Source organism: Pagrus pagrus (genome assembly GCF_965226575.1).
Source record: "Pagrus pagrus genome assembly, chromosome: 7".
Classification (NCBI taxonomy): Eukaryota; Metazoa; Chordata; class Actinopteri; order Spariformes; family Sparidae; genus Pagrus; species Pagrus pagrus.
The window spans coordinates 19,183,672-19,207,093 of record NC_140191.1 but is presented as its reverse complement, the minus strand read 5'-3'; the positions used below and the strand labels follow the sequence as shown (position 1 = coordinate 19,207,093).

At 40.0% G+C, this 23,422-nt stretch overlaps 2 protein-coding genes across 2 annotated transcripts in view; both read left to right on the top strand.

Moving 5' to 3' along the window:
* The window catches only part of LOC311260419 (focal adhesion kinase 1-like), a 46,777-nt gene that overhangs the window by 16,071 nt on the left and 7,284 nt on the right, over positions 1 to 23,422 (top strand). The window contains 13 exon segments of the mRNA XM_084358208.1: positions 90 to 146; positions 2,444 to 2,464; positions 4,050 to 4,147; positions 4,665 to 4,749; positions 4,958 to 5,058; positions 5,913 to 6,028; positions 6,529 to 6,629; positions 7,313 to 7,402; positions 7,550 to 7,754; positions 14,622 to 14,733; positions 21,220 to 21,297; positions 21,646 to 21,834; positions 22,363 to 22,488. Of these exon segments, the coding sequence (XP_084214334.1) occupies positions 90 to 146; positions 2,444 to 2,464; positions 4,050 to 4,147; positions 4,665 to 4,749; positions 4,958 to 5,058; positions 5,913 to 6,028; positions 6,529 to 6,629; positions 7,313 to 7,402; positions 7,550 to 7,754; positions 14,622 to 14,733; positions 21,220 to 21,297; positions 21,646 to 21,834; positions 22,363 to 22,488 (1,379 nt within the window).
* LOC311260056 (uncharacterized protein) lies at positions 15,800 to 16,998 on the top strand (the record flags this gene model as incomplete). Its single annotated transcript, XM_084357569.1, has 2 exons — positions 15,800 to 15,820; positions 16,138 to 16,998. The coding sequence occupies 2 exons, from the start codon at positions 15,800 to 15,802 to the stop codon at positions 16,996 to 16,998; spliced, it is 882 nt and encodes a 293-aa protein (XP_084213695.1).

Below are 23,422 nucleotides of genomic sequence, written 5' to 3'. Positions count from 1 at the left end.
CTTTCATCTGTCTTTTGTGTGTCTTCAACTGAGACTTATTTTTTTCTTGGCCCTTTTTTTCCCCTCCCCTCTTTGCTGTGGCTCTGTAGAAACGGACGACTATGCTGAGATCATAGATGAGGAGGACACTTATACCATGCCTTCAAGTAAGTAGATACCCACACACATGTGCAGAAACGTTGCAGGTATCTAATGCGACAAGCGACGGATGTCTCTGTGCACCTGTGTGTGTGCTCAGTGGACCTCTTCAGACTTGTGTAGCAGACTGTGTGGGAAGATTGTTGGGCTGATGGGGTGAGGATTAAAGATCTTTAGGAGACATGACTAATTGTGTGATGATACTGATGACTTTAATGTGCTTGCAGTTGAGAGTCCTCTACTTTAATATGTTAATTGAAAAATATTTGTCTTTGGTCTGATTGGTCTTTGAAAATTTTGTGCAGGGGTACGAGTAATAGTTCTGCACAGCAAACAATATAATTCTTAATCATTTATTGCTTTTGACATCTGTTTAAAGCTGAAAACTATAACTTTTCCATAAATTCAGAGAATATGTGTTACCTTTGAAGATGTTTAAACTCATGGTTGTTAGCAGAGTTGTGAAAAGAGAAAATATCATCCTTTAACCATGTACAATTATCAACAGTGTATTATTTTATCAATATATGGGCATTGTCAACATTATTGTTGTGTACTGAAGTCGGAAAACTACCTTGATATCTTGCAAATGAGCCACACTCCACTGTACAGGTGGATTTAGTGATTTATCAGACTGATTAAAAATAGATTGCAGCTTTGAATTAATCTCTTTTTAGATCGGTTGATAAAACAATAGCTGACAAAATAACGGCTGGGGTTTGAAAGAATCAACATTTTCCGTGGTCACAGTCTTGTAAAAAAAGGGGAAACCACTTGAACCACATCTTGTCTGTTTATTAATAGGCCTGTAATCTATATTTGTTGTAGTGACTTGTCACAAGATTTAATAAGAACCGCAGCTTCCTCAAACTGCTTTGACACATTATCTCACCACAATGTTTACGTTACAGTAAACATTTCTCAAATGGCTCCATGTCCTGCTAATCACTGTTATGATGACAAGTGTTCAGAAGTTTATCCAGCCTCTCTGATAATATGAGAGTAAATATGCAGAAGCCTGCTGTGCTGCTGTTGCTACCGAGCAGTGCCTGTTCACCAGGTGTAGGACTGTTGTTCATATTTAGTTCACTGCAACGCTAAGTGGCGATGCTACATGGGCAACATTTCAAGGCAGTGGAGATGGTTGATTCCACCTAAATGGAAAATGGAGCTTGGATGTTAAGTGAATTTTAAACTGCCTCAAAATGTTGCCGGGTGTCATAAGCACATGTTGTTCCATGTAACCAAATTATAACATGGCTTTGCTTTTTGACCATTCATAAATGATAGCGTTCCACATACAGTTGTCCTGTGGACAGTTGTAAACAGAGATAGATAGCAAGATGTCCACACTGTTCAATAAATGACCAAAAAAAAACAAAAACAAAAAATCCGTCCTGACCTGTATCTATGCTATATGCTAGTCTGTTAAACGTGTTGCATGACTTTCTCTGATATGGAAATAATTTATTTAGATAGAAGTTATCTAGTTAAATCAATAAACTGGCTTACACAAGCCAGCCAAGGTTTCATAATTAATTGTTCATGTCTACACTAAGTGTTTTCAGTGTTTTAGTGCCTGTTTTAGTGCCTGTTTTGGTTAAACAAAAGGTTTAAACGGGGTCCATTTCGTGTTGATTGTGCAAGCTAGCTAGTGGTGCCCAATTGTGTGTGTGCTTGTTTCTTTTTCTTGATCTGAAATTAACCTTCTTCAGACAAAACACACTAACGGACTAAAAGTTTCCCAGAAAGAGTTATTTTATATGATGAGGGACAGTTCCGAGTTTTACCGACCATTTTAAGGTTTAGGCACAGCAAGGTTTTTTGGGCAGCACATGCAGAATGAATGTGAAATCAATTTGGAGAGCGTAAAACCTAAAACTGAGTAGTTGTTGTTAGTCCTCAGTGGACTCATTTAGCAAGTTTTATCATTAAGCAAGTAGCATTAGGAACGCAGGTTTACTTATTGTCTGCTTTTCCAACCTTTTGACACATGTATGTTAATAATATTAGCCCATTTGAATATATATTATTGAAAAACGTAAGGCGTCCTTTTAGGGGAGGACCCCAAATCCCCAAACCAAATACATACAGATAAGTCATTCGCAGACCTACGGAAAACACTGCATTTGTGATACCTATATTGTCATTAACATACAATACCTCTAACTTAGCTGCATCAATATCACACCTACAATCATGGCAATCAAAGAAACACACATAATAAAGACTGCAGTAACAACGAATGGATCTCTGTACTCACAGCTAGTTATTTCTGTCTCCTATCACTAACCCATTTTCCCAGAATACTATGGACTAGATCAAGGTAATGATTGGAACATACCATGACTGGTTGTATTGTGATGGCACTTTGATTTTGGTGGTTGCTGTGACCCTTATTTTACGTTTGCTTGCAACTGTAAAATAAAATCCTGAATTTCTTTCTGTATCTGTACCCCGTTGACTTGACCCCCCCTCTGTTGATGTGTGATATGCTGTCAGTTTTGGGGCTGAATTGATGATAGCTGGTCCCAGTTGTTGGACAAGGATCTTGTCCTGATTTAAAATTTAAGTAAAGCTTAAAGGTTTTTTTTAAGTTTATACAAAATGTATCACAACCCAATTACTGCTGCTTTTTAACAACTTCATGGCAACAGTTCAAAAAGATTTTATGTCATTTAACCAGCCAAGTTGACTCAGCATGTTCCTATTTACAACTTTGGCATGGAGGAGGAAGTGCAGTGAGAGGGAAGGGTTTAAATAGATGCATATATATATATATACTGTAACATTTTAAACCCAAACCACTAACAAACAGGGTAGTCCCACTCCATTGTTTAACCACAATGATCGACTTTTTAAAGATCAGGTTACATGGGCGACATTCAGAGGCAGAGCACACAGGCATTAATTATGGCCGACATTTTGTGACTGTGTGTTGCGCCCACATTTAGTTCCATTCCCTGCACAGGCATTTTATTGCCAAGAATAGTTGTCTCTCAATGTCGCATATGTTAATAACATGTGTTCTGGGCATTTCACAAACTGTATAAAAGAGAAGTCAGAGATTTGTCAAGTACTGTAAACTTGTAGTGCCATTGTATGCTGTTTTTCATTTGCTGATTAAATGGACAAAGTCAGGTCAACAGTGCCATGCCTCTCAGGCAAAGCAAACCAGCAGCCAATCAACAGCCAACTAGTCACAGACCAAGATAATTGACTGGCTATAGTAACAGAGATACAAGCAAATAACAAACTGTTCCTATATCAGCCTGTGAGCTAAGAATCCCTGCCACAATCCACCTGACTTTATCCATATAGTATTTGATTTAATGTCCATATATACATTGAGTGTTACGGGCTGTCATTTGTCTGTGTCACATGGCATGTCTGGCTGTGGTTTGCTGATGCTGTTGTTGCATGCTGTTGACATTGAGCTATGCTGACTGCTATAGAAACTAAGCTTGTCAGAGTAGGAAGTTGGTGCAGTTGTATTAATCTGGAAATTAAGTAATTACATTTGAATATTTCATAATAAAGTTTCAGATAGCTCCTTGCAAAGATGGAACCAGGCATGAAATTGATACATTTGTTTTACACAGTGAGTCCATGTCTGAAATGTTTCTATATCTGTGTTTCTTTTAAATAGAAGCTGTGTCCCGTTTGTATACATGTTCTGGAAGACTTGCTTCAAAATGTGATAACTCACAGAATCAGTTGTACATTTTCCGCAGATTTAAACAAACCTTGGGCACTGTTAAGCACTCTGACAAGCTTGGTAAATGCAAGGCCTGACTATTAAGACTTGTATGTGTGGGCACTGATGTGTGTGTGTTTTTTTTTTTATCTGTTTCTGTATCTGTGTGTGTATGTGTGCGTTCATGTCTATGTCTATGTTTATGTGTATCTAGCGCGGGACTATGAGATTCAGCGAGATCGTATTGAGTTGGGACGTTGCATAGGTGAGGGTCAGTTTGGAGACGTCCACCAAGGAGTCTACATCAACCCGGTATGTAGTCTCGTGCACACACAATCTTTTGACATCTGTCGCTGTAGATTTATAGTAGCTTTAGATGTACATAATTGGATTAGTACGGCCTACAGTAGATGATTCTTACCTGTAAGGCCTTGACAGGTGGAAAAAATTCAAATCCATGCAAATTTTTTAGCTTTAAACCATTCACTCACATGACAGTTCCTTAGATAAAAAATGTGGTAAATCTTCTTACATAAGGGCCAAAAAAAATCTGGCTTATTATACAAAGTCACTTTGAAGCTAAACTACAAAGAATAAACTAAACTTGAACTCACATCACAATAACTGCATGTATAGTTGTAACGGAAGAAAGTGATGGGATTGGCTTGCCCACCAATAACTATGACATACTTCAAACTCTGATAATTTAATTTCAGTAGGCGATACACATCCATATCCGATTTGGCTTCCTGCCTGTTTGTTGAATGTGTGTGGAGATGATTCTGTTGTAAAGCTCATTATGTTGTTCGCCTGGTTCTGTTTCCTGCAGGAGAACCCTGCCCTGTCTGTGGCAGTCAAGACGTGTAAGAACTCAACGTCGGACAGCGTCAGGGAAAAGTTTCTCCAAGAAGCATGTAAGTTCCTTGTGTGTGTGTGTGTGTGTGTGTGTGTGTGTGTGTGTGTGTGTGTGTGTGTGTGTGTGTGTGTGTGTGTGTGTGTGTGTGTGTGTGTGTGTGTGTGTGTGTGTGTGTTTATTCACACTCAAGACTTTACAGAATAGCCTCTTTAGTACAGAAAAAAACCTGCAAACTGACCTTTGCCTGACCTTTTCTTTCCCTGCAGTGACTATGCGTCAGTTTGACCACCCCCACATTGTGAAGCTGATGGGAGTCATCACAGAGAATCCAGTGTGGATCATCATGGAGCTCTGCACACTAGGAGAAGTAGGACACTGATAAGAATTTTAATATGGGTGTAGAGTATCTGTTTTTCTAAACGGATGTGTGCCTGTGTTCAGGCACAATAATAAGGCATAATAGAGACTCTTGTACAGAACCTATGGCTAATTTTTTTCACCATTTGTTTCAAAAGACGTAGTTAATCTGGTTTAAATTTGTATTGTAATTAATTCAAAATTATTGATGTAAATGTATAAACGTACCATCTGCAGTGCAAAGACTCTTTAATGACTTCAGAGTCTTCAGCACATAATCTAAAGCTCATTCTGTGTTGGCGAAGCATTCTGAGCTGTGTTGACTGTAAGCTTTGGTAAACAGTATCCTCTTTTGTTGTGTAGCACCCAATAATATAATCATTTCCTGAAAATGTAATAAAATGTGCGCCATCTGTCATCGAAAATATAATAAAATGTCCTGACTGATATTGCAACATAACATTGTTATCAATACCTTTTTTTCAAAACTGATGATGTAATGTATTAAGATATATCATTATCAGTAAAATCATATTACAATATCATTTTAGTACATTATTGGTCAAGTTATTGCATTATTGGGTTTCATTATGTTTTCAATCAAGTTAAGTTCGAGCTTTATTACCCTGTCAGGAAATTATTACATTATTGGGTGCGACAGTCCTTAATTTCTCCTCACAGGTCCTTAATTGTCTGATGTTTGTTATTGTCACACTCTGTTCCTCTCTGTCTTTCTGCCTCTGTTTTGGTTTACGTCCTCTGCTGTTACTGTCTCTTTATCTTCTATTTTTCACGGTCAAAATTGTTTCTCTCTCCCTTATATCCCCTTTTTCTGATTTTTTTTTTCTTCTCTGTCATCCATAGTTGCGGTCATTTCTCCAGGTGAGGAAGTACAGTCTGGACCTCGCCAGTCTCATCTTGTACTCATATCAGCTCAGTACAGCACTGGCATATCTGGAGAGCAAACGCTTTGTACACAGGTATGCACCAGTGTCTCCCAAAACCCTAGTGTACCAGAACATTTTGTACAATGATAAATGTTCATGTTCCACAACAAAATAAATAGTTGTGGCCAGATGACATTGTTTATGAAATAGTGATTTTATTGACTAGATAATTATTGTTTCCAAATGATCATTTATAATGATCTTGGGCAGTGGGACATAGAAGATTATTATTTTGGCAAATATATATTTTATGTAAACACAGCCAGGTGGTGCACCTTCTGGAAAAGATTTTTGTCCAGGTAAAAGGAGACACATTGTGATATAGCAAAAAAATGTTGTTACTAACTTCTCATAAACATTCTGGCTGATCCTTAAGGCTGAATGAGGGATGCTAACCTTCATATGATATGGTTTTTCAGGAAACTACATGAGAGATATAAATTGTTACCTAATGTGACAAGCGTCCACTCAAGTAGATTTGCAGAATTAAATGTCGAAGAATCTGAGACTCATTTTGGTTTTGTCCTCCTCAGGGACATCGCAGCGCGGAACGTGTTGGTGTCTACAGTCGACTGTGTGAAGCTGGGGGACTTTGGTTTGTCACGATACATGGAAGATAGCTCCTATTACAAAGGTAAATATAACACCTTTATAACACAATAGCTGTGTTTCCATTAATGTATTTCTACACACATTTTGAAGCCTCTCATTCCAAAATGTTGATTAAAATGGCATAATTCAATAAATATACCTTGAGTTTTACACTCGCTTGAGGAGGTTTTTGTCTTTCTCAAACAGGAGTTAATTTGCTTAATGGGAGATGAAAATCATTTCTGACTTAGTGAACATTTAACTTACACGACTCGGCTCACTCAGAGCTGATCAGCTGTTTTTGCTCTGAGACAAGATGAAGCTCCGTCCACTGTGGGCGTCTTCTTGAATATTCGATTCCATTCCCAGATCATTTCTCTAATAGAGGGCCGAGGTGAATGGTTTTGTTTCCTCTTTATTTTTCTTACCTCTACTTCTTCTACTCTGTTTATTACAGCCATGCATAATGTAGCCTATACCATAAAACTCTCACAAACTTCACTGATGGCCTTTTTCTTCTTTTTCTCTTTTTTTGTGTGCAAGATTTCAAAAATGTACTTTAACTTCGCTTGACAACAACCCAGGTGGTGTTCCCATAAATGCACACTTCACTTCACCTTTTAACTTTCTTTGGTCTGTCATAACACATGGAGGAAAGCACCATTATTATTCATGGTCCCGACATGAACTGAGTACAACTGAGTTCTCCTGATCCCTGTTTTTCAGCATCTAAAGGTAAACTTCCTATTAAATGGATGGCGCCAGAATCCATCAACTTCAGACGATTTACCACAGCCAGTGACGTCTGGATGTTTGGTAAGTTTAAGTCTGGTTGTGTTCTTTCTTTCTCCATTTTGGTGTCAGCCCTGTCTCTGTCTAATGACTTGTTTTTGCTACGGCACAAAGCAACCTACAGCCTGTTTCATAGTGAGTGACTTTCTCTGTTTTTCTGTCCTTCCCTAGGAGTCTGTATGTGGGAGATCCTAATGTTCGGCATCAAGCCTTTCCAGGGTGTGAAAAACAATGACGTCATTGGCAGGATAGAGAACGGCGAGCGCCTGGCTATGCCCCCTCAGTGCCCTCCTACTCTCTACAGCTTGATGACAAAGTGTTGGTCGTATGATCCCAGCAAGAGGCCGCGCTTCACTGAACTCAAAACACAACTGAGGTACCTAATGGAGTGTGGTTTGAATGTTTGTGTGTGTATGTGTGTCTCTGTAGGTGTGAGCCTTTTGGGGTCCAGTGTGTTGCTCAAGGACACTTTGACATGTGGGCGGGAGACACTCTACCTCTGGAGTGTTAGTAGTTTAGATTAAGTGCCACAATAAATAATATTTTCCAGATGAAGTGTTTACTTGCACCTTCCTAACAGCAGGTGTCACTGTCTGTCTGCTCAACTCATCTTCTTAGATTACCAGGATTAATACAGCTACTATTATATATTTAAAAATTAAGCCACATACTTTGGTTTTTGTATTTGTCTGCTTGTTTAAACATCAGACCAGAATGAACCAATACAGAAGAATGGACTGGACAAGAGGATTCAATTTCTGTAGACCGTCAAATACAGGCCTGAAAGCAGAAAGAAGGTGATTTCATCCCGTTGAGGTCACAGCTATGCTCCTTCTTATTTTCATCAAGTGGATCATTTCACTGTCTTGGCAGGAAGGTGCCTTTTGTGTGCTGTGATTTAATCAGGTTTGAATTACTACATTAATTTTTCATTTTTAATAATGGACGTCGAGGCAGTCCGCACAGGAAATCATTTCCTGAGCAAAAACCTATCAAGACATCATATCAATGTCACTCCAAAATCAATTCTAGGGATAACAATATGCTCTCATTTTCGACAATTTATTAATATCTCAAACATGCTGAGGACTTTGACTGCTGTGTCTTATATACTGCAGAGCTTTTGGACATTGGTGAGCTAAGGGTGTTTGACATTTTTCACATCATGTTAGATTCGCACATTTTTATCTATACAATACCCTCAGATTTAAGCTGTAAGTCAGCACTTTAACCTCATAGTCAGGAAAGCAGAGCCAAAACAAAACTGTCCAAACACTGGACAGACTGCACTTCACATCCTGTTTGGGCTGATGACATTACTGTCGGCATGGTAACACGGATGTGATGCTGACAGAGATAGATGAAATAAGACGTCTCAGTCACGCCTTGCTTCCTTGTTAAATGATACATCACTGCCTTGTTACTCGCCTGGAGACGGATTTGCAAAGAGAGCGACCTTATCTATCAAGAGACAATATCCCTGGCATGTTGTAATCAGATAAGGCAGAGCGTAGACAACGCTGTACACAATTTAAAAACTCTCTGAGTATGTCTCAGACTAAATCATCAGTGTGATTTTCCCCTTTAAACATGAAGGGTCCAACCTATTCATGAGTCATGTCATACTGATACCTGAGCAAGAAAATTAATCATTTGTGAAATGTTTCATCAAAGGTACTAAGAATTGCACTCTAAAGACAGGAAACTGAAGCAAAACCTAAATCAAATCTTTTCATTTAAATCCCAAGAACATTGTGTCAGTCATCATCAGGTGTCAAGAGGAGAGGGAAACAAAGATTAGAGCACGAAGCATTAAAGGAAGAGAAGTCATAAACCTGACATGTTTTATGATTTATGTCAGCCAGTGTAGTGTGATTTATAATTAATGCTAATCTTATGATGCTGACAGCCAAAATAACGTCACCAACTCTCATTATTTTTTCCCAGCACACATGCATTTACAAACAGGCACACCAGTAAACTAAACATAGCAATTTAAGATATGTTCATCATTGATCATGGCATGCTTGATAAGACCTTTTGTTTTTCGCTTTGTGTGACAGAATTGGGACTCAGGACAGAGATACAGGACAGTGTGACATGATTGTACTAGAGTAAGCACTATTTCTTTTAGTTCAAGGCTCATTGACATGTTCTTTCTTCTTCCTAGTACACAGGAAGGAAACATGAGTAGAGAGTTTTTCAGCCACTGTGACTCAACCATTCATAATCATGCAGACATGCACAGACCTGTAGTTTATTGGAAGTGATGCTTCAGCATCACCTCTGATGGGAAGATGGATTTTAATACCATGAGTGGGTGCTGAAGCTTAGTTGTAACACAGATTGTGTATCAACTAACATTAATTGAAGTATGATGAAGTTAGTGTCAGAACAGAAGGTGACACATTAGTACACTAGTAAAACTTGGTGTAATCATGTACAAGATCTGTTCGTTCTCCTTTATTTCTTGAACATGACTTGTATTTCCAGATGTCAGTGGTCTCTTATACTTACACAAAGAGCAGTTTCAACAAATTAACTACTGGACACAATAGATTTTGTAGACTGAGTGCAAATTATTATTATAATTGATGCAGTGGCACTCATGCATAGAGTATCAAATACATAGCATTCCTGGGATTTAAGCCCATGTTGCATGGGAAGATGTTTTCAGTGTGCTTTGGTGTTCCCACTCTTACTTGAAATGATCATTTTACACACATTACAACCAGCGTTGTTGTTGCTTTGGACAGTTTCCTCACCACATTGACTCCTTTTTGATGCAAGTTCCCAGCAGCATAGAGGCATAACAGTAACATAATTGTTTTGTAACGTGCAAGTGTCAGGAAAAATATGCCAGCATCGGTGAAACGAAGTGATAAGCTCAGACGGGTGATTCCATGGAATCAGACAATTTTAAACTGACTCTTAACGACTCCCATCCCTAGTGCAGATTAATGCACCATTCATTATCTACCTCTGTATATCAGCATCAGATGATTTAATGTAATTTTGAGCTGTTTATTTAGATTTGCATTGTTTGGAAAAACTGATATCAGTCATTTAATCTGGACATACCACTTACTGTATCTGAGTGTGATAGCACTTACAGGATAACATGAAAAGTGGAAATGAGAGAATATTTACACAGCTGTTTTCATACACTTCTATTCTTATTCAAAACTAAATTCACCTGGAGAAGATTAGATGAAATGTGTGTAATTTGTGTACTTGTGTTTTTCACACTCTACATGTCATTGCTGTTGCTGACACATTTTCCTCTCTCTCAGGCTCAATCACAAGCAGAACATTGTGAGTTTCAGCAGCACAGCAAGATGCCATCATTGTTTCCTTCAACGTGCACATTCTCTCTCCGTCTTTCTCTCTCTCACACAGAGAAACAGGAAAATAAGAGCACATATTTAACTCCTGTGGTTTTACGAGTTTGCTTAAAACCAGCATGACTCACACCTTAAATTCCTACGCCATTACTCCTCCAAATCTCTCAAGGTCAGCTTTCCTCTCTATCCCCCAAGTTCTACTCCTCATGCACTCTCTCTAATACTCTACTCTTTTTTTTTTTTTATCCTCTCCTCCTGACCTCGTTCCCCTTTTCATCATGTCCTGATCTCACTCTCTTATTTTGGCTGCAAATGAGTACTGACCTCCACATCATGGAGGTCCACTCAGTAGCCTGACACATGTACAGTATGTTTGCGGTCGTATGTTTTAATGGTCTGAGAACCCGGTGTGGAAAATAACGTGTGGACTGCATGTGAGTGCTAATCTGACAAAATTAAGTACATTTATTTTAATTGGCCATAATATGTCTGCATCAAGAAGAAATGGTGAGGAACCTTCAATGTGCCTCATCCAGTGTCTTGGAAACCGAGTCAATATTGACCATGTAAACTGTGGTCACTGGCTATTAATAGGGGAAATTCATGCCATATAAGGTTATGCAGTTTGGTTTACTTTCGGTCTGGCCGGCTTTTATATCATAATATCAATTATAGGTCCCTCCTGCCAAATATGCAGCTCTCAGCTACTACTACAGTTTTCCTAGACGGCGGACCAACATGAGTTTGTGTGTGTGTCTGTGTGTGTGTGTGTGTGTTTACACAGTGGGCAGCTGCCAGGAGCTACAGCTTTCCAAAGAGAGAGAGAAAGAGAGAGAGAGAACAGACAGAGAGAATGAAAGAAGGAAGGGAGAATGAGAACAGAACTACAACGGCGCTGTGCTCCCCTGGTTAAAGCTCGCAGACCAAGGCTCCTAACTCTCACAGCATATTATCCTGGTTGTGAATTCTATGTGTGGTGAAGGATTGTAGCCTGTAGTCTGGAGGGGTTTTGTTTAGCAGCAGCAGAGCATATTTGAGTCATCCTGCCAGGAGTAGTGGGCTTTATCCTTTAAGCGTTGCTGGGATCTTTTGTAGTTATTCATGTTGGCCTTTAGAAGCCTATCAGTGCTGAGTGCCAACAGCCCATCATCTTTTTAGTGGCTTTTCTCCAATAAGGACTTGTCTGGATCTGCTCTGGCGCTATTGGATTGACCTGTTCTTAAGGTAAAGTATTGTGTCTTCAGGCTTTTTAAATGTCAGCCTATGATGGACTGAATAGTTTATTTTTCCCAAGTGAGCTGCGTTCAGTTGATGCAACAGCAAAGCTGTTTTGAAGCAGCCATTTTGTGTGCCTCTTAAACATGATTGGTTGTTTGAGTGTCCTCCACTGATCCTCTGGAGGAATTTAGTTTCTTTGCATGTCCTACCTGAAGGATAGATTCATATTTTAATCAAGACTGTCCTTAAACAATCGCTGTAATTGTTCATCCTGTTCATACTGGCTGCAAACACATCTGCTCATGGAGAACAAAATCCTCAGTGCTCATTCTGAAGTTCAGCTACAGTTACACTGAGGCTTCAGCAGCTTCAGCAGTAGATCTTCCAAAGTTACAGTCAGATTTTGTTGAAACAGTTGTTTCAGTGACAGCTTAAACCAGCACCTAAGAGAAAGCTGTCGCTCCAAAGTGTCGGGTTGACATCTTTGAAGCCAGATACCAAGTTATACCAGTTTCCATCAGTTTTGGTTTTACAGGTGAGAAATACGTGAGTGTAGCAGGGCGTTGCAGAAAAGTCCAAGATTGTGCTTTGAGCCCAGCCTGAGTAAATAAACGAAACTGGCCTTGTTATAACAGGTGGTGGTGTGGGTTAAGTCGGAGGCAGAGACAGGCTATGTTGATGTTGCCAGGTGATGATATCGTCATCACACGTATTCATACATGATGTCATTTACTGTTGAACTGTAATGCAAGGTTGGCAGATTCATTCATGACCGGTTGCATTTGGATCAAATGACTTGGCATGTTAAATAGACATGAAATATGAAGACCAGGGACACATACTTACAATAAAAACAGAGAATGGACATTTAAAAGCAGTTAGAGCCTCTTTTTGTTACTTTGACACAAACCAGTGTTTGTTTTAAACTTGTCTTCATTTGCTTAACTCTTAAGACTGGGAGAGTTCAGTACAAAAACAAAAGACATAACTTTTAGAAGAAACTGTATATGTTTAATTCTCTGTACAGAAATCATAATCCTTACTTACCTACTACTTGTTAAAAGGATCAGGTTAAAACACATTTCCTGGGTTTGATCAAGAGGAAGATTAACTTCAAACCAAGCAAAAAGATTTTTTTTTTTAAAAACAAGGAAACAGTAAAACCTTTGTTGCAAAACAGAATAAGTATAATATTCAAAGTGGAAATCCATTAAAATAAAATCTTTATGACTTTTTTATCATCACTTCCAGCTTGCAAGTAAACAATGGTTTGGTTGGTGGTTTGAATCTACTATTAGTCTACAGTGTTCATCCAGTGACCCTGCCAGTGATCTACGAGGCAAGTCAAGCATATAACTAAAAGTTACATTTCAGAAATACAAAGATGACACTAAAACAAACAAATTGTTGGATCTTGTGTATCTTAAAGTCAAACTAAATTAATACATGATTTTCTATTATTTGTATTAATTATAGAAAATATGGAATGATGGCATTCTGTAATCTAAATGAATGCATTGTGATGAGAAAGAAGGTCAAGACCTGACAGACGACTGACTCCAACAGGTGCACAAACATGCTCGCACACACACACACACACACACACACACACACACACACACACACAGCAGGAGACAACAGAACAGGAGGGCAATGGTGTTACTAGAAATAGCTCTTACCCTTGTTGACAGGGTAGAAAGAGTGTGTAGAGAGTGTGTGTGACTTGGTTTGTTCAACCACTCAGTTCGCAGTTTTGTGGAGCTGTCCACTCCTCAGCAGCAGCTCCTTCCTTTGGGAATCTGGCTTTAGTTGAGTAGCAGTTTTCCCAGGGAACAGGTCAGTAAGGATAATTTTAGTGAGTGTGGTATGTTTGGCTATATTGGACTAAAAAATGTTGGGTTTGGGGGGCGTTGGACGCTGCTCAGCCTCCAAGTCAATTTGCTCTGAAGCAATATTACCCAAAGATTTACTGCTTTGTTTTGCCTGATGCAGCAAAGAGATGGCATCAGTAGTGAGTAAGTTTTACTGAAGATGTATTGACATTTAACAGCTGATTTGGTTTCCAAACATCTGAAGCCCAAACGGTTGGCACTGGCTTGAATTTGACTTTGTATTATTGTATATCTGTATTGGTTTGCTGAATATTATTGGGAGTCACTTGAGTATTCTGGGATGAACTACAACGGTAGAAAGAAACTGAGCAATAAGATGTTTCATAACAAAACGGAATTTGTTTTTCTTAGGACTTAGTTTGTGTTTGGACGCTCTGTGCAAACAGTTTGAGGAATGCTCTGTGTAACGATGTTTGTGTGCGTGTACGAGGTTGTCACTGAGTTTTTTCATATTTCCAGCAGGAGGGAGAAAACCACTTAAGCTGACAGTTTGCTTTTCAAAAGAACCTCTCTGTCAAGAAAGACCCTGCACTGTGTGATATCTGTAGGAGCATGTTTGTATGAGTTTACCAGCATGAATATCAGGACGTTTCTTCTGACTTTCTTCAAATTCCTTAAGGGATATTTTTCAAAACTAGCAGCACCAGTTCCAGTTGATATTATCTGTATTAATCTACTTATTGACAGTATCATTCATCACTTTTTATATTGCCTCTTTCCAGTGCCGAATTAAACAACATGACAGTTCAGCAGAGATGAATTAATACAAATGTTTTTTCCTGTTTGCAGCACTATATTAGAGGAGGAGAAGCTCCAGCAGAAGGAGAGGAGCAGGATGGAGATGAGGAGACAGGTCACTGTTTCGTGGGACTCCGGAGGGTCTGATGAAGCTCCACCAAAAGTAAGGCACTGCTACGCCACATGTGTGTGTGTCTCTGTCTGTCTGCTTGTTTATGTTTGTATGAGCACAACAGGTGTAGTAATAAAGAGTTTCTGTTGTGTTTGTGCTGTCTGCAGTGAGACACCCTGATCATTGCAAGTCCCATGCACACTTCAGTTAGAGACTGCAGCCTCTCTGATTCACTCTCATGTGGAGTTTGTGATATATTTTCTGCTCTCTAATTTGCTGCATCACCATTGATATTTAATGCATTGAAATGGTTCAACTGGTAGCTAGTTTGATTTTTTATAAGTTTGAGTCTTTAAACGTACAAGATTTCTGCACGACCCTGGTGAGATGCTTATTGAAATCATTGCTAAAGTCAGTTGTCAAGTGGAGATTTCTCACTATGATGATCAAGGTCAAGAAAAAACAAACATCAACTTGTTTACACTCTTGAATCCAGACTTTTCAAGGGGGAAATGCCTTCATACAAGAAAAAGCAGAGAAAAGAATGTGCAGAAAGCTACAAGAAAGGAAATGTTTTGGTCGTAGGAATATTGACCGTGTGACCTTTGTCACATTTTCATTTTTTTTGCATAAATGGATTCTTTCTTTGCATCTGAAAAGCAGCTTGTTTTTTTTCTCGGTGTGTAGTCATTTTTCTTATGTCTTGTCATTATGATAATCATCCTGTGGTGGGCAGGTTAAGGTTGATATTACAGTAAAGATAGATTATAACATAGAGGACCTCCTGGGTTTGAGTAATATGCATATGTAAGACCCGGACAATGACCCAACTCTTTCATTACCGCTGTGGAAATGATCAAAAACTGTAACAAAATTTATGATTAGATCACATTTTTCCCCACATTTTTCATACAACATAAACTGCTCCCTTCAAATGTGTAAACAAGGAGAATTTAATTTCATAAATAACAAGCTTTTACAAATATGACATTATGTCTTAAATTGTTCTTTTTGCAAGTCCATAAACCCCACCCCCACTCCCACCTCTACTTGTACCATCCTACCTCACAGCTTGTTGCCCCAGCTGCTAGCTGCTTCACCCTCACTTACTGCCCCCATGCCCCTGCTGTTAGCATCTGTTAGCTGCTTCTGTGGGTTACAACTAAAGCCATATGTCTTGAGCAGTAGTTTATTAGATTAAGACATGTTTTTTAAACCTTCAGTGATGCAGTTGTCCTTCAGTGGATGCTGCATTTGTTTCCTATCTTTGACAAATACATGCATTTCATTTCAGAGGCACAGTACCTGTATGGCTTTGGTTACAATCTTGCATTTTTCTGTCTGTACTTTGGCTCATCCCTGCCTCTCTTACCTGCCTATTACATGTCTCTCTCTTTCATGATACCTTCTTTATTTCCATTTCTCCCTCCTCTACCTTTGTCTTTGTGTTTGCAGCCCAGCCGTCGTCCCTCCCTGCAGCCCACCTTCAGTCTGGATTGTCTGTCTGCTCCTTCTCCTCACCACCATTGCCATCCAAACCAGCGCTTTGCCTCACAGCTTTCCCTCTGCCTTGGAAACCCTCATCCTTCGTCTCCCTGCACCTCTTCTTACCTTCCCACTCCTCCACTCTACTCATCATCTCTGCAATTTCCCCATCACTTTTCCTCTTCTCCCAATCCTCCATCATCTCATCTTAAAAAAAACATGTACTACAACAACACCAAGTTAAATCCTGAATCCAAAGCTCATCCCAGCTTCTCCCTACAGTCTAATGCTCTCTTCTATTCTCCACCTCATGCCAGTTCAGACAGCCTGTCCAATGGCAGCTGCCCCCACAAGACAAATCCCCTCACTAAGTCAAACAGCTCCCACCCCTGTCACTTTTCCACACTGCTCTCCCAATCTAGTCCTAACCTGAACACTCTGCCCCCCCGCAGCATGTCAAAAGTTTGTCCCCACACCCTCCAAAACATTCAGCCCGAGTCAAATTCTAATCTTAAAACCCTGCTGTTGCCAAGCTTTCACCCTGGCTGCCAAACTAATCCCAGTATCCCTCTACAACCGGACTCTAACCCCCGGCACCAAGGCCCTGCTGTGCAGTCATGTGGGAGGCCCCCGCTGGGCTCTCATGCCCCCCTCATGCTTCCACACACAGAGAGAGTCCTTCCAGTCCCCTCTGCCTATACTCTATCTTCCACTAACCATCCACCCAGTCAATTGCTAAGCCACCCTGTAACTACATATCCACCTTTTCCCATCCCCTGCTCTGAAAGACCCATGTCCAGACCCCTGAAGGCAGGTTTAAAGCTGTTTTAAATAACTAAAACAAACCTGTTTGTCTTTATCAAAAAAGTTGCAACATTCAGGATTATAGCACTTTGAATAGATATCCTGGAGGATTTAATGGGGAATTCCAGTATTTTTGTAACTTGGGCCCTTTATTTACATGTGCATTCATACTTACTAAAAGTTTTTGAATTGGTTGAGGAGAGCTTCTCAGCTGCCAGCAGGCACGGCTGCAAAGACCTGCCTTTGGGGCAACTCCGACCGTCAAAGTAACATCCACTAAAAGTCCTTGTTTTTGCCACTCACAGGCTGAGGTTGTTATTATAGTTGACTTACAACATTATGGAAACAATTTGTATGGAGGTAGACCTTTTTTGTTAAATATAAAATCTGTTTTGTAACTAGAAACACAACACTCGTTCAAGGAGAAGTCTCGCTCTGAAATCTCATGAGGTGAGCTGTTACAGGTGTTGCCTCATCTGGTTTGTCAAAATCAGTTAAAAAAATCAGCCATGACTTTGGACTCTCACTCACAGCCTGTCAGTGGCAAACACAAGCACTTTTAGTGGACGTAACTTTGACTGTCAGAGTTGCCCAAAAAGATTACGTAGCAGCTATCGCAGCTGTGTCATTGCTGCCAGCTGAGGTGATCTGCTGAATCAGTTGCAAAACCTTTTGCAAGTATGAATCACTTGCACAACAAAACATTTTAACATAGGCCCCAGGACTGTGTGTTCTGATTCTGAAGCTCCGACTGACACGCAAACAGCAAAACAAATATCATCTCTTTTTGATTGAGCCCTGCCCACTTCGGATCAGTCATATGAGCACAGAAAATACATCACAAGCGGAAATCTATTGAGTGAAATAACTTTTCCAAAAGTTGCAACATTTTTTGATGCATGGCTTCAATATCATGTCGGACTTAACTCCATCCAGTCTTTGAATCATTCATTCTAACTGAGTATAGTGGCTGTAAATTACCATGTTTAAACTTCACCTTGTTGGCATGTCCTATCTATGTTTGACATGCTGTTGAATGTGCTCTACCGTGATTGAATGCAGATACATGTGTTTGCGTCAGGCTTTGTGTTGATGTGTCCTCAGATTATTACACCCTATTTCTAGCTTGTGGAGGATTCCTGTCATAAACCCTAAATCCAGTTGGACCCATCTAACACACGTGGAGCTTAAACACAGTATGTCATGGATGAGCCAGATAAAGCAAATAGTGGCATAATTGACAACGAAACATCTTGTGTTCAGCACTGCAATTTCAGCGGAGTAGGGAGAGTTTAAAACAGATGTTAAACACATTTTTTACACTAGGTGGAACCCAAAGTCCAGAACTGATGCTGCTTTATAATGCAACAGCTTTTCCACTGCCCAGCTCCAGTGCTCAGCTGTGTCCAAAAGAAGCTCCAATGGCTTTAACATAATGTAATCCAATATAATGTTATGATCGACTTCATATACTAGTGGAGCTTATTATAAGAATATGTGAAGCATAGGATTGAAACAGTTACTATAAATACAAAGCCTGTCTCTACTTAAGCTTGTTTATAAAGACCTGACTCCTGTCACCTTGACCTAGCTGCTGGGTGCTAGCCAGTAGTAGTAGTACACATGAGCTTGTTTTGGAAGGCACCCCTGTTTTTGGAGCGGACGTTAAGTCCTCCCACTGAGCTGTAACATCACCCTGCCTCCCACATGGCCGTTTTTATAGGCCAAGAGTTTTTACACATGAGTTGTGTGCTTGACAATACAAGGAAATACTGTTCGAATCAGAGATACTAATGGCACCAGTAAGAAATCAGTGATGGAAAGATGACAGAAATACAGTCTAGCTGTATAAGACTTACCTTCAGTCAGTCTTCTTCTTTTGGCTTTCCATTTGAATGCAGAATTCAGCTCATATCTGTGAGTCATTCCTGTCACAGTGCATGTTTTCACTCCACTGTGTGGGAGTCGATGATTGTGCCCAAGAGTGTGAAGTAGCATGGAGTAAAAAAAAAGAAAAAAGAAAATCTTAATAACACTTTGCTACTCAACATTCCTGAAAGTCTTCCTGGAGTTATGCCAAGGCTCTTATGGTATGTGTATCCAGACAAGGAGCTTGTAGCAAAATATGGATGTATCATAAGAGCTCGATACTGCACTCAATTATGGTGCCTGTTCAGTTAAATAAGAATAGTCTAAAATATGTGCAGACTCAATATGTGCAGTAATATAAATCCCATCATGCTATCGCAACAACCAGGTGCACTTACAAGTTTGTACAAAACAACGGCACAAGTAGGCCTACATTAAATAGGAGAGGTCGTATCACAATCAGTGTGTGTACAGGATGTAAGCAAGCCAGCAAGCGTCTCTCTCTCTGCAAAGAATGTGTGATTGATAGTAGACAGGAGAGGAAGAGCGACGGCAGGTTGTCCGCTAGTTAATTGATCACAGATGGCATCGTTCCCTTGAACAGATTTTTAAAAAAAGTATAAAATGCTAAAATGGGTCACCAAATACACTTGGGCGGCCGTTAATATAGCTAGGTGGCCACACAGGAATTTTCGATGCAACACCGCAAATGGCCGCTGGGAAAAATCTGAAAAAAGCAAGTCTGAGTGGAGGTGCCGTGTTCAGCTCTTATTATACATCCATGTTGCAAAATAATTCACTCATTAATTTGAACAGTTGCAGATTCACCACTATAGGAGGAGCCAAAACAGAGCTATAAAAAACCCATTAACAGTTGTAATGCTCATCGCTCATTTTCGTTGTCAGGAGGTGGCGCTCACTGGTGCTGCTGTTTGCCTCTAATTGGCACAGCTGGGATTGAAACTCCTGGCACTGCAGCTCTGCAACTGCATGATGAATATTGGGCCTATTTATTTATTTGTCCGGTCATTCTTGCATTCAAATATTCATCCAAAAGTCTTCAGATTTTACCAATATCTGTCTCACCCTGGTTTGACTCTCCTGTCCCTGAACCTCATCTTCCAATCTGTCTGTCTGTCTGTCTGTCTGTTGTCGTTGTGTTTATCTTTCTATTTTTAAACTGGTTATTCCCAGGGAAAGGGGTGTGAATCTCTTTGTGGCAGATTTAAACTTCTAAGATATAATTGTGTTCGTGTTAAGGAACCTTGTGTCCGTCCAAGTGTGAGCATGTTCACAACATGCTGTACGTTTCCCTCACTGAGAGTTTTTAAGCTCCTGTTTGTCTCGTCTTCAGTTTCTTTGTATTGTCTGCTTCTCTTTGTCCTCCCTACTTTTTTCTTTCCTTGTCTCCCTCCCTCCCTCCTTCCATCCCTCCCTGTATTTCTTTGCTGTCTGTTTCCCTCCCTGTGTGTCTTTGTGTCTGTCTTGCTGTCGGAGGTGTGGTCCAGAGAGAGCTACTATGAGAGGCTGTGGAAGGTAGAGGTTACAACACTGTTGTGCTAGAAATGAGCTCTGTGTTAGAGAAGTTTAAATCATAAAGCAAAATGTCTCCAGTCATCCTAAGCGGGGAAACTGTTCATCAGCTTTCAACAGCGTCATCTCAACAAATCACCAGAACCAACAAGAGAGACAAGAAACAAGGCTGTGGGTTCACCAAGCACTTCTGTTTTTAGCTACTGGTGCCCAGCAAAGGAGTAGAAAAGAATCATGAAGAGTAATTTATACAGACTGTCCTCTGTTCATTTAGCAGCAGCTTGGATTAAAAAGTCAGTTTCTCAGGAGAAAGTCCCTTTGTTATGCAGATTGAAAAAAACAAAAAACATCATATTGTCTTTTTTCAACCTTTTCAGCAGCAGAACATCCCTTTTTATTCCCATATTAGAAAACCCAGTGCTTTAAAGAGAGGTCTTTGGTGAACGTGCAACTATAACACTTTATTCACACCTGCATAACATCTAATCTAAGATTTGAGTCGCCAATAGTCCCCGACTCTAACATAGTTCATACCGGTATTCTTTGGGTGTTGATGTTTGTAATATAGGGACAGTAGTCAGCCCCAGTTTAACTAACAGCTTGCTGGACTTGCAGCCCAGTGGGTGCTCCCCGTTTTGATTGACAGCTAACCCAGCCACACAAACAGCTCCTGGAGGTTTGTGTGTTGATTGTCTGAATGACCCGGTGTCTCGTCTTTGAATGTTCAGTCTGTGAAAAAAGATGAACTAGGATTGTAACATTATTTTTATTTTTCTCCCCTCTGTCTTTCTATTTATCGACATCTCTCTCTCTCTTTTTGTTTTCTGTCTTTCTCTCTGTCTGTAGCCGAGTAGACCGGGCTATCCCAGTCCTCGCTCCAGTGAAGGTTTTTACCCCGGTTCCCAACATCCTGGACACTACCAGGTACGCAGATAAACTCCATTGTTGCACAACGCTAATTAGAAGATAGTTTGATATAAAAAATGTGCAATTAGCAGTCTGCTGCAGGTGGGATTTTGGTTGCAGTCAGACAAAGAAAGTGTATATGTGTAGCACCAAAAAAAGAATAATCCAGCACACACACACGATACGATTGACTGGCAATTAAGCACAGAGCGAATCTGATGAAGCAACATGTGAAACATGCGCAGTTTCCCAAATTCAGATATTGGAATCTGATCGAAACGGAAAAAAAGTGCGTCTCTAAACACAAGATCGGTCAGGATGTAAGAGTGTTAATCCCTGTCTTTCTCTCTCTCCCCCCTGGCTCAGATGGCGGGGTATCCCGGCCCTCACACCCTCCCATCGGTGCCCAGCGCCCTGTACCCCCCACAGGCTACCATGCTGGAAACGCACCACGCACACACACACCCCCGCCACCACGTCCACACACACTCGCACGCACAGCACCTTCCACAGCCACATGGACACGACATGGCGCTGTGGGGCTCTGTGATGGAGGTAGGAGACCAATTTTACACTCCTTTTACATATTCACATACTCACACACAAACACACACACACAAGCATATACATCTACACAGAAACGTTAAATGAAACGAAAAGCAATGTTGTTGACGCACTCAGTCACACTCACATCTAATAATATGTTTTGTTGGTTTGGACTGGTCGACAAAATCAGCCCACCAGTAAGAATTCATTTGTCGCCATGTCAATACGTATCACTGGAAAAAATTAGCTCCTGCATAACGCGTCCAAACCACAAATATTTAAATGGAACAGATCATCAGCCATTATTTTTAGTGTGTCTAGTCCATCGTCTCAGTTCAGCCTCTCATCAGTCTGGTGTATGTGTCTGTGCTGTGTGCATGTTTCTTTTCATCTGTGACTCTGTGTGTGTGTGTGTGTGTGTGTGTGTGTGTGTGTGTGTGTGTGTGTGTGTGTGTGTGTGTCCCTATGTTGGTGTGCATGCCTGTTGCTATGCTTGTCTTTTGTTGCATGTTTGTGTGTGTGTGTGTGTGTGTATAGGACAGGGCAGTAGACATGCAGCAGTGTGTAGGCCAGCAGTGCCTGTTAATGGAGGAACAGCTGATGATACAACAACAGCAGATGGAGGAGGACCAGAGGTGGCTGGAGCAGGAGGAAAAGCTGCTGGTAACACACACAGCGCACTCATTGTGAAAATGCACTCACGCACATAGTTAATACACACACAATACTAAGTCATTTGTAACATTTAGCTACTGTATTGACATGAGGAATCTGTTTGTACTTCAGAGGTAAATAAACACAGTTTTGCTGACATATTACTGCAACATTACAAAACAATGTGTGCATACACTGTATATCTGCATGATAACAAGATATCACTGCACAAACAGAAAACAAAGAAACAGCAACATAATTCCCTTTTTGTGTGATGTTGTCATGCATGATACAGTGTGTTATCATTAACTGTGAGGCAAAGCTGTCTTTTCATTAGTTGTGGTGAATGTTTTCAGTTGAGTGATGCATGTTGTTGTGTTTTTAAAATTTGTTAATGGACTCTGAAATTCATCGCAATTAATACATATAATAAACGTAAAAGCTAAATAGATCTTAAATCCGTAGTGATACTGATACTTATCCTCAGCTTGATAAGTAAAATTACTTTGGAAAACACTTCTAATACATGAAACCATTCAAAATCAACTGTCATAGTGATCGTGCTCTGACCTTCAGTGATGAGTTGAGATTAATTTTTTTATGATGAACTGATGATGATGAGTGGAATTAAAAAAAGGTTTTCAGGGATCAGGCAAGAAACATGTCATTGTCAAACATGTCATTGTCAAACATGTCATTGAGAATATTAATGACCTCCATCCGTGGTTAAGAGTTTTAGAAATGAACTGAGGTTTTACAGGTTTTTTTCCCTCCTTGTATTGACTTAAGTATGTTTATGCACAGTAAGTCTTTTTTACTTATATCGGTTCTCTCTAGTGCAAAGGCTACCTTAGTCCATTAAAGAAGAGGAAGATAACTTTTAAAAAGATGGGAAAGACAAAAAAATAAGATTCCACACACTCGCAGACAAACATTGATACCA